The 16,546-nt window shown below is 42.2% G+C and overlaps 1 protein-coding gene across 1 annotated transcript; it reads right to left on the bottom strand.

Annotated features, from left to right (window-relative positions):
- Positions 1-11,031: 11,031 nt before the first annotated feature.
- Positions 11,032-12,966, bottom strand: LOC135321185 (basic proline-rich protein-like). The gene has a single exon (XM_064485390.1). The coding sequence runs from the start codon at positions 12,964-12,966 to the stop codon at positions 11,032-11,034; it is 1,935 nt and encodes a 644-aa protein (XP_064341460.1).
- Between the last annotated feature and the right edge of the window lie 3,580 nt (positions 12,967-16,546).

Below are 16,546 nucleotides of genomic sequence, written 5' to 3'. Positions count from 1 at the left end.
ACGGACAGGGCTTGGATCTGCTGTGGCTGTTGCAGTGTTCTGATGGATCACAACAATCGTTACAGTGCCATCAAGCTTTCTATATGTTACCTTAAACACTGATTCACAGATGTTTCCTCATGGAGAAACGAAATCTGCCTCAGGCTTTTCATTTTCTCTATTTATTTACTTTTTGGAAACAGTCTTAAAATTAGAGACAAGTTCTGAGCACCAGACTCAAACGGACATTGTCACAAACATGCCATCTCTCCCATACATTCTCCTAAGGCGTTATCTATCTTCCCTAAATGTCACTTGTTCTACCATAAGTGCCCTTTCTCTCCCCTCTCACCAAGAAGTCATTTGTTTTTCAGAAAATGCCTTTCTCCTTTTCCTGTCACTTATTAAATTGCATATAAGCCCCCACTTTTAGCTACCTCTTCAAATCCCATTGCTTTGTGAACTCCTGCATGTATTCATACATAATTTTTTTCTGACAGTAATCAGCTTTAGTCAATTTAATTTGCAGGTTCCCAATCACTGAATGTAAGATGGTAAAGGAAATACTCTCCTTCTCAACAATTTCCAGGAGCTAAATTTTTAATAACTCCTACTTAGATCCTTTATTCCCTTTTCTGTCTTTTCAGTGTGCTTACTTGGCAAAACTCCCAACTGCACAACAGACTGATTGTCACTCTTCCCCCTTACATCCCCCCAGGCATCTAAGTGCTGCTGAAGAAAGTCACGCACTGCCCAGCGATCCTACTACTTTTATTTAGTTAACTTGCACCTTCTTCCTTCTCAGTGACGATTTCAAATTTCCCTCTCTGTAAACATCTCCCTCTGTTTCTTCCCTCTCAGATGAACAGACAGTCTTACTTCTGACGACAAACTTCCTGAAGGATTTGCCTGCTTCCCCACCAGCAGTCTGTCCCCACCCATGCTGGTGTGTCTTCCCTTCCTCTATTCCCACGCAGCGAGTCACTGATGACTCCCACGTCTAAACCAAAGTGACACCTTTCCAGCCCTTGTCTAACTGAACTTCTCATTCCTCCGGGCATTCCATGTAGCTGACCTCTGTAACTGACCGCTGCCTGCAGCTTCCTCTTTAGTCTTCAGCTGAAGAGGATGTTGAAGGTGAGGGCTGCAGCCTTCTTGGTGAATTCACTCAGTTTACCCTGGCTGTCTCCCAAGGAAGTACACGTGTTATTCAATTTTTATTTTTCTCCTGTTAGTCTGCCTCATGTCAGGTTAATTCTTAGACCAGCCAGATGAGTCTAGAAGGGTGGAGGGCCGCTCCCCGCCCCCACCCCTGCTCAAGCCTGAGCACAGGTGGCTGTGCTCATTCTCAGCTGGCGAGGGCGCTGCCGCGCCTGCAGGGAAGAGGTCGATGGCAAACTCTGCTATTCCTACAGCACTAGCCAGTGAGCTGAAGCTCACCTGAACGTTCTCCAGGCTGAGCTGGGGTCACTGCTCCCGGCAGCAGAAGACTGCCTTTGTGAAAGGAAAACAAAAACGGAGTCTGCATTGCTCGAGAGGGCTCACGAAGGAGGTGAGAGTTACGCACGTCTCAGCCCACAGAGAACCCGGCCCTGTGAGCATTTATTGCCCTAATGAAGTCATCCGGAACACCTGCCAGAAACTTCAGCTTCCCTCCTGCTCTGCTCTCTCAAGACGGCCCTACAGTCCTGAGAAGCTCTGCCCCCTTCCCATCCCCACACCGTCTCATACCTCAGGTCTCAGTGCACCACCACTGTTTTATTTTCCTCTCTGTTTTCTCTTTGGCTTTTTTAGTTATTTGCCTTTTTAGTGATGTATATAGTCAGTCAAGATGTGTCTGTTTTTGGTGTACAGAAATGGAATTGACCTTAATCTACTAACAAAGAATGTCAAACAGTTTGCGTTAAATGTTCATGTTTACTTGTATTAACCAAAGTTTTGCAGCTGAGCTGTACTCTGCTCAGGACTAAAATGCTGTTGAATTGTTTCATTAGTGCTGTGCATACGCTCTGATGGGAAAGCTTTTGATGTCCTAACAGAAATACATTATGATCTATTTTTCTATGGAGTTGTTTCTATTATCACCTTTTATTTTCACTTTTATTTAACAGCAGTACCTCTTTTCCTTTTAATCCAATTTTATATGCTGCTAAATATATTTTAAGTATAGTGTGTTTGCAAACCTTGGTAGCCATGATGAGAACTTTATCATGTGTAGTAGGAAAAGCTATGAAAATAGGTAGATTGTAAACAGAAAATATTATGTTGTAACTGTATGAATTTTTAACTGCTGTAGACTGGATTTTGGAAAAGAATGTAAAATTTATTCGCTCAGAATTATTAACTTGTAAATTCTGGAAGTTCAATTTTTATGTGGATGGTATGACACTTGAAAATACTGTCTTGGGGTTTTTCCCTGAAAATACCCAGATGTGGCACCAGTGGCAGCAGGGGCACCAGAGGCAGCAGGGACAGCAGAGGCACCAGAGGCGGGGGAGAGAGGAGGAGGAGGAGGACCCTGAGCAGCAGCGGCGGCAAGAAGGGGGGCGGCAGCTCAGCAGGAGGAGAAGACCCGGTAGGTATTCACGCTCCGCGGAGCTGAGCCAGACGCGTCTTCTTACACACAGGTTGCCACTTCCCGGGCTTGAGAGTGAGCGTGGTGTCGGCAGAGGGAGATGGCCTGGGAGCGCATTATTTCATATTTATGTTAGTTGTGTGGGTCCAGACTGAAGATATAAAATCCATAATTTAGTACAGGTTGTGGATAAAAAAATAGTGAAAAATCCTGAGCTAAAGGGTCACACTCAGAGAATGCCATCAATGTACCACTGTCTGCTGGAGGTGGAGACCCACGGGAGAGTCCACTGGGGTCAGCGCTGGGTGCCAGGGGTGTTTCAGCGTCTTGTCTATGTCCCAGGTTATGAAAAGCAGAGCACTGATGACGTCCAATAGGGAGATGACCAAGTACCAGAACCTGCAAATAGAGAATTGAGGTTTCATATTGCCTTTCAACACTGAAAACCTGAGCCAAGTACAGTATTTTTTTCAAGTTTTGGCTACATATTCAGAAAGATATGAGCCTTATACTTTTTGCTTATCTAAAAATAAGGCAGGATTTCATAGGATTTGCAACTGGGTTAAGACAAACTTTAGGGACATTAAAAGTGGTGTCTAGGTTACTTATGTTTTCATGGGAAAATGTTAAGTGTATACAGACTTTCACATTAAATTTTTTCCTGGAACATGTACTTGGAATAATAAGCAATTATATTCTGATCTCAATACCATGTACTATTTATAGGTAGAGCTCTGGGAATTTAAAAAATCATAACAAAATCCCAACAGATATTCATTTTGTATGACATTGGGGTTGTAACATGTGAATGATTGCATAGAAGAAAGAAACCCTCCAGCAAACTTTCCTGAAATTGTGTGGGTGATGGAACAGAAAACATAATAAATATAGAAAAAAAGTGAAAATACAGCTTTTAAAATATATTTAGGGGAGATGAAGTTTAATCATATAAAAGCTTCTGGAAGAGTGTGTGTGTGTGTGTGATATATATAATTGTATTAAGAAAGCACATTTGTGAGAAGTAGGATTACAGGTACTTGTAAAAAATGTGGTTTAGTAGTGTTTAGGAGCATGGATTCAAAAATAAGACTGATCCGGGTCCAAGTCCTGTCCCCTGGAAACCTGGTTAAATTCTGTGGCTGAGCAAAGTTACACAGCTCCTGGGGGTACTCTTTTCACTGTATTTGATATGAGTGGCTCTTGGTAGAATAGTGTGCTGTGACAGTCATGGTACACCTAGCACTTAAGAACGTTATGAGGATTATATAAGAAATGAGTATAAAGTACCAGACTTATGCTCAGTAATTTCTCACAAATGATTATATTATTGTTTATTTTTGCCTATTTTTCTTGCAGAGCTTCTAAAAAATGTCATACATTATTTTTGTAAAGAAAAATAAAAACAAAATAGACCTACAAAAGTATCGGGCATGGAAGTTTACTTTTATAATACATAGGGCAGTGTAGGGAGACATTTCTATTACAAAAAGCTAAAATTTTCCCCCCAAATTTTTCCTACACTGATTTTTTCCCATTATTTCATCAGAAAATGCAAGTGAGGGTAAGGTTGATTGGGCCTATCAGCACTATCTATATGAGGTTTATGCTGAAGGTAAAAATCAGTACATTGCTTATTTGTAATCATACAGTATGGAGTAGGTCTATGTAAATTGAACATTAAATTAAGAAATATTTATTCCAGTCATATCTCTTCTGTTATACTGAAACCATAATTAACTATAGCCATAATTATTGCATCCCATTTGAAAAAAATTAATTCCAGCCATAACTAACGCTTTGTATTTGAAAAGAAATGACATTTTGGAAGATGGTAAATTTAGGGCAGCTACACATTCTTTGCTGCCCCTCCCACTGAGAAGTGAAGGTTACTTCCCCTACCTTGAAACTGGGCTAAATTTAGTGACTTGTTTGACCAAGAGAAATGTAGGAGAAATCACTTTCTGGGACTTCCAAGGCTATGGCATAAAGGACCCTGCAGTTTCTGCCCCAGCCTTTTAGAATACTCGCTTTGGGAGAAGTTGGCTGCTGTGTAAGAAATCTGACTACCTTGGGACCACTGCACCATGATGAAACCCGTGGTGACCACATGGACAGGCTGTATGTAGAAAAAGGGAAGGTGTGTAGGCAGCCCAGCTATGTCAGCCATCCTTAGGTGTCAGACACAGCAAATGAACCACCTTAATAGACGTATGAGCTCAGGTGATGTGACAGAGAGAGAACTGAATAATCTAACCAACAGCCAGAGTGAAATCTAGACATATGGCTCCAGTAGAGGAGTTCCAGCTATCTCCAGCCAGTCAAGCCATCCAAGGTGAGGCCCCGTACCTCTTAAAGAAACGCACCACCCCCATTGTATTCTGCCCAATTCCTGACCCACAAATGATGACTGCAACGGAAGGTATTGTTTTATGCCTCTTAAGTTTTAGGGAGGTTTGATACACAGAAATAGATAACCAGAATCGAACCCGTATTTATAAATCAGAGGCACTTCAAGTAGATTTACTACTAATCTATGTAACTGTCCTTCTTTTCCATGAATCACACACTCCTAAACCAGTCATTTACCAAAACTGAGCCGAATGTATAGTCACAAAATCTTGCTACATGGGTGATCACAACATAAGCAGCAAACTAATGAAAAGATCCAACATATTTTTTTCAAAGTATCAGCCGTTGCCACGTGTTCTTACCAAAGCAAACTCATGAGCTATCCTTCCATCTGGAGGCAGTTTTGCACCAAAACCTGCAGCTGGGAACATTCTATCACCGTCACAATCTTGAACGGTCTCCCCCACTGCTGTCAGCGCCGCACCGCAGGTGTGCAGTTTTGACAAGGATTCGTGTAGTGGAGAGAAGGGGGCTGGGCAGGTTGCCTGATGACAGAAAAAATACTTGAAACATAAGTGATCAAGCTAAAGATGTAATTTTTGGACATTTTTCTTGGTGTCTATTTCAGATTGAAGTACTAAAAATTATTTGTTTCTGCCTACATTCATAGTATGTTAAATAGTTTCTTTTGGATAGAGATTGACATAGTGGTATGTATTACATTAGACCAGACATGTAGAAAGTTTCTCAAATATATGCTAAGCATATGCAGCTTTTTCTCAAACATTTCTTCTCATTGTCAATGCCGTAGGCTATTCTTGAGTTTCAGTCTCAGAAGAAGGGGAAGAGTACTTTTGTTAATCTTGTTTTATTGTAATCTTTATTTTTTTTGCCTATATTCGAAGGCCCCAACTGATTTAATGGGCTTCAGTTATTCTGAAGCCTTCTTAAAGTTGTATCACAAATAGAAATTTATTAAATACTATGCCATATCTTAATTTAATCACTTAAAAAGAGAAGAGCATAATGATTTTGAAATTCATGCTAGTTAATTAGCAAGATCTGAAAAAAGTATTCAGTTTCTAACTAGATATTAAGCTAGGAGCCCAAAGCCTCAAAGTCAAGTCTTGCCATTTCCAGGACGACAACTATAAAAGCCTGTAGTAAACCCCACCGCAGTGGTTACTGGGAAGACAAAATAAGATTATGTACGAGGAAGTGATTAAAAATTATGGAGCACCATAGAAATGCAAAGTTTAGCTACTAATGCTATGATTGTGTGGGTCATCCAGAAGGCTCTGAATTTTCAGTATGCTCTGTTGTGGGATATTGCATTTGAATAAAGGTGAATTTGAGAGAGAAAGTAATTCATGTGCTACCACTTAAACACACTGAGATTCACATTCACTTGCCCTAATTACCAGCACAAAGGCAGCCTCAAAGTCCACTTAGTTTCTGAAGTGAAGGTGGAAATTAAATGGGACTTGTCATAGCTCATAAAGCGCAATTCTGCATTAAAATATTGCCTGAAGAAGGAAAGCCTCAAGGCATACTTCTTTTCTGACAGGGAAAAAATAGTAATAAGGCCTTGAGATCCAAAGGAAAACAAAATGAAGGAAAGATCTCCCTTTGGTTTATAATGCATATAATTGTACCCAGAACATTTTTGGTTTAAAAATAATTCATTGCGTAAATGCATATATATTTCCAAAGCGTTACCAGCATTCAAGGGCTGTTTCCACATAACAGAATTTCTAAAATATGCATCCTTTGACCAAGATGAGCCTTAATGTTCCCCTCAGCTGGACTAACCTTTAGAAAGATTTCTCCTGACTCCAGGCCCTTGACCTCTTATTTCTCGGAGCATAGACTTCAGGAAACTTGGAATTGCACATTGTTTCTCTGCTCCTTTGAGATGCAGATCTTCTGTAATCCTGGAGTGTCTTTCTTGGGGCCCTGGGAGCTGGCCCTCTGACGTGTAACCATCAAGGAAGGGAGCCCCTGGTCTCTGGGAGAGCTGGGGCCTAACAGCAACAAGAGGGACTTAGTAACCGCAGCAGCCTGATCACCCAGGCCAGCTCCCCACCATCAGCCCTCAGCGCTTTCCCGCTAGTTCACCACAGCACTTAAAAACCCTCTCACCGTTTGTTCTGGAAGAGCGGAATTCAGTTTCTCTCTTCTGTTGCAATAGCTTCAGTCTCTATTGCAAAAGTCCTGAGTCAGGTCTTCCTTAGCCATTCATCTGGTGCAGTTTTCCTTTGACCCTTCTTTCTAAGATAGGGATTTTGCTTCTTGGTTAAAAGCCCACTGGAGACAGAGCTAAACATTACCACTACTTGGCTAAGTGGTTATTTGACACAACTCTCAAATATAAGAACTGTTACCCAATGGTGGCAATATGCAAGTAATCCTGTTTCTCTAAGAAAACCACAATTTTCAAAGTTAAGATAAAAATTCCACTAATGCCCCACGTATCTAAACATCTTAGCCTATCATGTGTAGCAGAGCTCAGTCCTACCTGTTCAAAGATGTTCTTTCCAGCATCTTCATCCTGCCCAATCTCTTCACTATTCCACTAGTGATATCTTCCTTTCCATCCTTACCTTTCAGTTTGCCATTGTGTCCTGAGATTCACTTTCTCCTCCTCCAGCTTGGGTCTTCTCACATGCATTAGACAACCTTTCTTATTTATTCCAGCTCTTGTTGTCTTTCCTCACCTCCTCTCATGTGCTTGTGTTCTGCACCACGAAATTCAGCAGTTCTTTGAATCTGGGACCTGTTTGTACCACATCTGTTTCAGGAGCAGTGCATATGAGAAATGAACTTGTAGTAGGTTGGTAACACTGGGTTGTCAGCGAATAACAATAAGAATTATGAAAGTCTGAAATCCTACATGAACTTACTTCAGATCTCACTTAATCTCTTTAATAAACCTATGACACGGTTTCTTTTATTACACCCACTTCTCAGATTAAATAACTTTCAGATTAAATAACTTGCCTGAATCATATAGTAATAATGGGTCAAACTAGAATAGAAATCTAGGCAGACTTCATGGGCCTTACTCTTAGCTATAACTCTTTTCTTACGGATTTTGTAATATTTTAAACCCTGAATACTATCAAACACGTCTGATTTTGTTTTAGAGGTACACTATGCCTTAATTTAAAAATTCACACTTGAATAGGCTCATTTTTAAAAGTTTTATTGAGATATAATTCATATAACATAATTAATCCATTTAAAATGTATAATTCAACGATTTTAAGTATATTTACAGATATGTACAATGATCAATACAATTTTAGAAGATTTTCATTACCTCAAAAAGTGTATCTATTTACTATCATTCCCTATCACTCCATGCAGCCCAGCACTAAACAATGGCTAATCTACTTTTTGTCTCTATCAATTTGCCTATTTTGGACATTTCATGTACAATAGAATCCCATTATATGTGAGGTACTGTGACTATCTTTCACTTAGCAGAATGATTTCGAGGTTCATCTGTGTTGTAACTTGTCAAACTTCATATTTCACTCCTGTTTATTGCTGTATAGTATTCCATTATATGAATATACCTCATTTTAAAATCCATTTATCAGTTGATGGACATTTGGGGTGTTTCCAAATTTTGGCTATTATGCTGCTATAAACATTCATGTACAAATTTTTGTGTGGACATATGTTTTCATCTCTCTTGCATATGTGTCTAGTGGAATTGCTGGGTCATATGGTAACTCTATGTTCAACAACTTTAAAAACTGCCAAAGAGTTTTCCAAAGTGGCTGCAGCATTCTACATCCTCAGCAGCAGTATAAGAGGGTTCCAGTTTCTCCATATGTTTGTCAACACTTGTGACCTGACTTTTGGATTATAATTATCATAATAGGTGTGAAATAGTATCTTATTATGGTTTTAATTTATGTTTCCTGTTATATAAGTATGCCAAGTACCTTTTCTTGTACTTACTGGTCTTTGTATATCTTCTTTGAATAAATGGAATATCATTTTAATTGGGTTATTTGTCTTTTTTGAGTTATAAGATTTCATTACACATTCTAGATAAAAGTCCGTTATGACATACTTGATCTGCTAATATTTTATCCCATTCTGGGATTTGTCTTTTCACTTTATTAACTACATTCTGTGGCACACAAAAAGTCTGAATTTTGATGGAGTTCAATTTACTTATCATTTGCTCTTGTTGCTTGTGTGTTTGGTGTCATATCTAAGAATCAACTGTCAAATCCAACGTCGTGAAGGTACATCCCTATGTTTTCTTCTAATAGTTCTATACTTTTAACACTTACATTTAGATTTTGGATCTATTTCATATTAACTTTGCATACGATGTTAGCTAAGGATCTAACCTCATCGTTTTGCATGTGGCCACCCACCTGTCCCAGTGCCATTTTTGAATAGACCCTCCTCTGACTGAATTGTCTTGTAATCTTCTCAAAATCAGTTAACCTTAGATGCATGGGTTTATTTCTATTTCAGTGATCTACGTATCTATCTTTATGCCAGCCCAACACTGTCTTGATTACTGTTGCTTTGTAGGAAGTTCAGAAAATGAGGAATATGAATCTTCTTACTTTGTTCTTCTTCCAAATCTGCTTTGGTTCTTCTGTGTCCTTTTGAATTCCAGACAAATTTGGGGGTCAGTTATTCATTTCTTCAAAAAAGGCCTTTCAGATTTTGACAGAGTTTAAAGTAAATATTGCCATCTTAACAATGTTGAATTTTCTCAACATGCTTTCCACTTTTTTAGATCTTTAATTTCTTTCTAAAATTTATCAGAATCTAATTTTAGGGTATACGTTTTGCACTCACTTTGTTAAATTTATTCCTAAGTACTATTCCTTTTGATACTATTGTATGGAATTGTTTTCCTAATTTCATTTCACAAGAGATGTCTCTTGCCTGAGTATTCATAAGACTATCACACATAAGTCTTTGAAAGATTTTGCTTAGGAAGCATTATTTTAGCTGTCTTTTTATGTTTTGAAAGCAGACAACAGCAGGATTTCAAGAAACCCAGATAGGAATACTATAGAATACTATAACAAGGCATGCCTGCCAAATGTCACAAGTCAGTTTTTGGCTGAGACCACTGTAATAAAGACAGGCTTCCAAGCGAAAAACAAGCAGAAGTTTATTAACATGTACACCTCATGTATATATGGGAGATACCCAAGGAAAAATGAGTAATTCAAAGAGACAATTTAGAATTGCAGCTTATATAGCATCTTCAACGAAGAATAAATTTGTGGAGAAATGACAGGACAGCAGAAAGGAGGTTCAGGCCTCCAGGGGTTGAAATAAAGGTTGTTTAGTAAAGTTTCTTATGCAGATTCCTCTGGTTCCAAAATTCAGAAGGGTAGAAAGAAAACTATTTGTCCTCCCCTGTAGAGCCCAGGAGGATGGAGGAAAAATCTTTTTCCCCTTATGGGAAAATGGGGTGTCTAATGGTGTGATTAACTTTTGTCCTTTTTGGTAGAAATGGGAGAAGGAATGGCTGTGAAAATGTATGTCCTACTTTTAAGCAAATAAGGGAAGGTGGGAGCTTTTCTTTTATCCTCAGCTCAGAGTTCTTATGCCCAAATCATACATCTGGGAGTGGCACACTCTGCTACACTTCAGTTCAAAAGCTGACTCTATGAAATAAGCCACAAAGCAAATTAACAGGAGAATAGATTCACAACTTATATTTTTAATATTGCATACACAAGGAGTTTCTCAGGAAAAAAAGAAAAGTACCTCCCCAAAAGGGGTGAGATTTGAGAGCTTATATACAACCTTAATAGGGGAAGGGAATGGGGGGATGCGGGAATTCTAGGGGAGAATAAAACGTTTTTTTGAAAGATAAACGGGCCCTTTCTAAAGCCTTTTTGTTTATTTTGCTTTCTTTAACTTTGCTGCAGAAGCTTAATTGTTTCCATTTGGGCCGCGGCTCGGGCGGGGCTCCAGGGTGGTTAAAAGCTGCCTGGTGGCTGCAAGCAGAAAGGCTCAAGCAGAAGCCCTGACACCCGGGAAACGCAGAGGCGCCCCTCAAGCGCCCCGGAGCTCCAGTCCTGCTCGAGGATGAGCCTTTGGAAGAGATACTTGCCCTGCCCACCCTGGGGTCAGCAGGCTGAGAGGTCACTCAGATGGTTGCCCACCTGGAGGATGCCTTCCACCGGCTCGCCTAGGCGGTCGCTCCGGGGAGCCGCGGGAGGGGGCGGGGCCGGGCGGCTCCCGCAGAGCCGCGGGGAGGGGGCGGGGACGGGCGCTGCCGCAGGACCGCGTGAGGGGGCGTGGCCGGGCGGCTCCCGCAGAGCCGCGGGGACGGGCGGCTGCAGCAGGACCGCGGGGAGGGGGCGAGGCCGAGCGGCTCCAGCAGGACAGCGGGGAGGGAGCGAGGCCGGGCGGCTCCCGGAGGACCGCGGGGAGGGGGCGGGGATGGGCGCTGCCGCAGGACCGCTGGGAGGGGGCGGGGACGGGCGGCTCCCGCAGAGCCGCGGGGACGGGCGGCTGCAGCCGGACCGCGGGGAGGGGGCGAGGCCGAGCGGCTCCTGCAGGACCGCGGGGAGGGAGCGAGGCCGGGCGGCTCCTGCAGGACCGCGGGGAGGGGTCGGGAAAGGGCGGCCGCTCCGGGAAGCCGCGGGGAGGGGGCGGGGCCCAGCGGCTCCCGCAGGACCGCGGGGAGTGGGCGAGGCCGGGCGGCTCCCGCAGGACAGCGGGGAGGGAGCGAAGCCGGGCGGCCGCTCGGCGAAGCCGCGGGGAGGGGGCGGGGCCGGGCGGCTCCCGCAGAGCCGTGGGGAGGGAGCGGGGACGGGCGGCCGCTGGGGGAAGCCGCGGGGAGGGGGCGGGGCCGGGCGCTGCCGCTGGACCGCGAGGTGGGGGCGGGGCCGGGCGGCTCCGGTAGGACCGCGGGGAGGGGGCGGGGAAGGGCGGCCGCTCCGGGAAGCCGCGGGGAGGGGGCGGGGCCCAGCGTCTCCCGCAGAACCGCGGGGAGTGGGCGAGGCCGGGCGGCTCCCGCAGGACAGCGGGGAGGGAGCGAAGCCGGGCGGCCGCTCGGGGAAGCCGCGGGGAGGGGGCGGGGCCGGGCGGCTCCCGCAGAGCCGTGGGGAGGGGGCGGGGACGGCCGGACGCTCGGGGAAGCCGCGGGGAGGGGGCGGGGCCGGGCGCTGCCGCTGGACCGCGAGGTGGGGGCGGGGCCGGGCGGCTCCGGTAGGACCGCGGGGAGGGGGCGGGGAAGCGCGGCCGCTCCGGAAAGCCGCCGGGAGGGGGCGCGGACGGGCGCTGCCGCAGGACCGCGGGGAGGGGCCGGGGCCGGGGCCGGGGCCGGGCGGCTCCCGCAGAGCCGCGGGGACGGGCGGCTTCCGCAGGACCGCGGGGAGGCGGCGGGGCCAGGCGGCTGCCGCAGGGCCGTGAGGAGGGGCCGAGGCCGGGCGCCTCCCGGAGGACCGCGGGAGGGAGCGAGGCCGGGCGGCTCCCGCAGGACCGCGGGGAGGGGGCGAGGCCGGGCGGCTCCCGCAGGACCGCGGGGAGGGGGCGAGGCCGGGCGGCTCCCGCAGGACCGCGGGGAGGGGGCGAGGCCGGGCGGCTCCCGCAGGACCGCGGGGTGGGGGCGGGGACGGGGACGGGCGGCCGCTCCGGGAAGCCGCGGGGAGGGGGCGGGGCCCGGCGGCTCCCGGGGGACCGCGGGGAGGGGGCAGGGCCGGGCGGCTCCCGCAGAGCCCCGGGGAGGGGAGGGGCGGGGCCCGGACGCCGCTCCGGGAAGCCGCGGGGAGGGGCCGGGGCCTGGAGAGACGGTAGGGGCGGTGGTTTCGGAGAAGCCCGAGCTCACCGTGGCTCTCAAGGCTCGGCCGCGGGAACGGGCGACGGGAACCACCGAGTTTTAGTCCCAAGTCCCGGTCACCCCTCGGTTCGCCCCCGCATACGCCACCCCCTCCCCGCCCCTTGCCTCCGGAGCGCGCTCTGCCGCCGCCGCCGCCGCTGCTGCCGCGTCGTCTTGTACCCGATCCCCGTCTCCTTTCTCCTTTCCTCTCGTGTTCCCGTTGAAGAAAAAGATACATCGCAGCTTCATTATACATACTACCTTTCAATACGTGTATGCACTGTAATTTTTTTTCACAAAATTCTTTGTCCTTTTACCCCACCTTCTAAATCAGAGAATGTTTTAAAAGTGAGAAAAATAGAATCCATGTATTTAAATTCTATCCTTAACCATTTCATGTGGTAATTACGATTTTAAAAATTGACATGTTTTGATGAGTCATACTCATTTTGGTTTTGTTTCCAAATAATCACATTAAACTTTTTTTCACAGATATATTCGTAAGTGAATAATGTATACTTTCTAGGAAATAAAGTTTGAATCCACTTATCTCACTATGCTGAAGAATTTATTATTTAGTGTCAATTAATTAAAAGTCACAATGTTGATTTAAGTCAGAAAGTAGGGATTTAAATTAGATGCTGTCATAAATTGCAAGATAATTTCCCTTCAGTCGACTTTGCTGTTTTTAAATCACTTTTTCATTTCATAAATGGTAGAGATATTATTATGAATACCTTTTAATGATAAATAATTCTCTGCAAATAGAATATACATATGTATATCTGTATTTGTATCTGTGTCTATATACATCTGTAGTTAAATATTTCTCCTGCAAAGTGACATCCTACTACCAAGAAAAAAGACCTCGAAAATATTTTTTATAGTCAAAAAGAATATACTGTCTCATGGTATCTGTTAAACTCAATCTGTGTCTTGCCATTTTAATAGGAAAATAAAATAATTACAATAATCTCATTTTATGAGTTCCTTTTCGATCCCCTTGGCAATGAGACCAAAATAGTTAAAATGTATTTTTTGGAAGAAAGACTGTAAATGTTATTTTAAATGAAATCTCAATATTTTAAGTACATCCAGGACTGTTCTAGTTGAAGGGATTAGTTCATCATAGTTGTACATGTTCATTTTCCTACACAATTTTTTAAAGAAATATGATTAGAGTTTACCCAACATAAACTGTTTGTTCTCATTACTTGCTACTTTTGGTGGCTGACGTATCTCAATAAATCAACAGTTACGTAGCTTTAAAAATTCTAATGTTCTGATTGCATGTAAATGATTAATATATTCTGATTTATCTATAATATTTGGATTAAATATAAAGTATCTTGATTAGATATTTCTTATTAAAATAATACCAGGACTATTAATAAGAATGCTTAAGTAAATGCATTTGGAGAGTATGCTCACTGACGTTTAAAAAGGATGTTTCCTAATATAAATGCAAACACCAGACACTTTTAAATGCCTTTTTGAAAAGCAATATTAATAATCTGAGATTTAATTTTTTACTTGTGATCTCTTATGATCATACTTTTATTGAGAATACAGAATTAATTTGAGAAAGCGAGAGTTAATACAAGTGTAAAGAGTGTAGAGTTGTACTGTTTTTATTTTTATCTAAAAAATATATTCTTTTAGTCTTTATACTTTATTATGTAAAAACCAAACATCTTGGAAAATCAGGAGAGGATAAAAATCCTTACATAATATTTTTCTGGTAGTATAAAATATTACCTGACCAAATTTGAATTATGTATTAGAATTTATTTTTAATAATTCTAGCTTAAACCTTTATTTAGCTCACAAACAATTCATTTTAACCACCCAGTCAAGGCTTTTCCCTAGAAGTAATGCTAGAAATAATCAAGACATGCAAGCTCAGGTTTGTTTTCAGAGATGTTCTTCGGAGTGTTATTTATGAGAATGAAGATTCTGGAGGAAAAAAACTAATAGTCAATAATACAGAAATGTTTGACTTAAGTGTTGCGTATATGAAACACATACTAAGAATCAAATTTTGGTTAATAGTTAGTGGTCAGTGAAATGTTAACGACACAAGTCATGAAATTCAGAAGTACAGGCCTATATGTAAGCCTGCTTATTCTTAGTTACATGAGTATAAATCTGTTTATAAGCATAAGCACACATACACATATATGTATACATACACACACACATACACGTTGATGAAAATAAATCTTGGAAAGAATTATGCAGAATGTTAATAGAATTAAGGTTGTTTTTCAAATTAAATATAACATACAAACATAGTAAATACTCATTATAGCTATTGAGTTTTACAGTGCTCATAAACTTATCCCATCCTCCCTACACTTGTAGCTCAGTTTACAGATATTGGTAAAGGCTACATCAAAAATGTTCAGTTTTAAATTCAGGTAATACACAATAATAGTATTAACCTATAAATTGAGGTTAAAGAAACATTGTTAAATATTAAAACATAGTAAGACTTAAGTGGTAGAATGTTTTAATTTGAATGTGTTTATTGCTTGGATTCAGTGGGAAAAAATTATAGGGCTAAACCATCAGAAGTTAATTGATGAATAAATTCATAGAAGAGTACTTATCCTAAAGAATAGATGAACTGAGGTACAAATGAAAGCTTTGGCCTTGGTGGGGAGAGATGATTCTAAGAATAGACTTTGTAAGTTTTGTGCTTGAAGGTATACATTGGGCTAGAGGACACAATGCAAAGCTTCTCATCAACATATAATAAAGCGCTGTGGAAAAGTGTTGACTTCCTGAATTATGCAGATGGTGTCACATAAAGTAAATTAAAAAAAAACATGCTTATACTTAGTTATTTGTAATAGATAAAGATTTCATATATCTACACATTATACATTTTATACTTTTCCAGTTTGTATCTTATTTTCAGTTCGTATCTTTTTTTCTTATCTGCTTGATCCAAACTAAGGTATCTGAAACTGTGGATATATATAAATTAGTATCATATTTGAACATAGCATTATTAGCAAAAGATTAGAGGATGTCATAGGAACAGTTTTGTGAAGAAGATTGAAGATTACAGGAGATGATTTTCTATTTCCACTAATTCTTTCTTTTAATGGTACACACACACACACACAAGACTGAATACACAAAATGTGCTGAGAAAATTACTAAACTGGTATCAAAAAGAAAGTTTTCCACAAACACACTACTTCTGTATCTCAATCCTTCACATTGATGACTTTATGCTCAGTTAGTCATCTCTTTTTTTAATAATCACTTTTAGTAAACATTTGTTTTTGAGAAGCTGTCATGAGGGAGCTCAGCTATTGGATTTAGAAGAAAATCAAAGCTTCTGTTATAAATATGTTCTCAGAATACAAGTACTATAGTACTAGTATATTACAAGGTATTATAAATATATTCAAAGAAAACCATGTTTAAGATTTAAAGGAAAGTATGATGACACTGATTCAAGAAATCAATGATAACAGCAAGAGATAAAAATTACATTAAGAGAAAACAAAGATTTTAAAATTGAAACATTCAATAACTAAAATTAAAAACTCACTGTTGGGGCTCAACAACACATTAGAGGCAGCAGAAGGAACAATTAGTAAAGTTGAAAACAGGGCAAAAGAGATTATCCAATCTGACAGACAGTGAAAAATTAAGATAGTTTCTCATAGAACTGTGGTACACCAGTAAGCATGGCAACACGCACAAAACTGGCAGACCAGAAGAGAGAAAAATACAAAAAGTTTTAGAAGGCATAATGCCTGAAAACTTTTTAAATTCAAAGAAAACATTAATCTGCACAC

The sequence above is a fragment of the Camelus dromedarius genome, chromosome 4 (assembly GCF_036321535.1).
Source record: "Camelus dromedarius isolate mCamDro1 chromosome 4, mCamDro1.pat, whole genome shotgun sequence".
Taxonomy (NCBI): Eukaryota; Metazoa; Chordata; class Mammalia; order Artiodactyla; family Camelidae; genus Camelus; species Camelus dromedarius.
Note: the sequence above shows the minus strand (reverse complement) of the source record. Positions and strands in the feature narration are given on the sequence as shown.

What these genes read in the sequence shown, in the direction of transcription:
- LOC135321185 (XM_064485390.1), bottom strand. Translation starts at nt 12,966, where the DNA reads ATGTATCTTTTTCTTCAACGGGAACACGAGAGGAAAGGAGAAAGGAGA.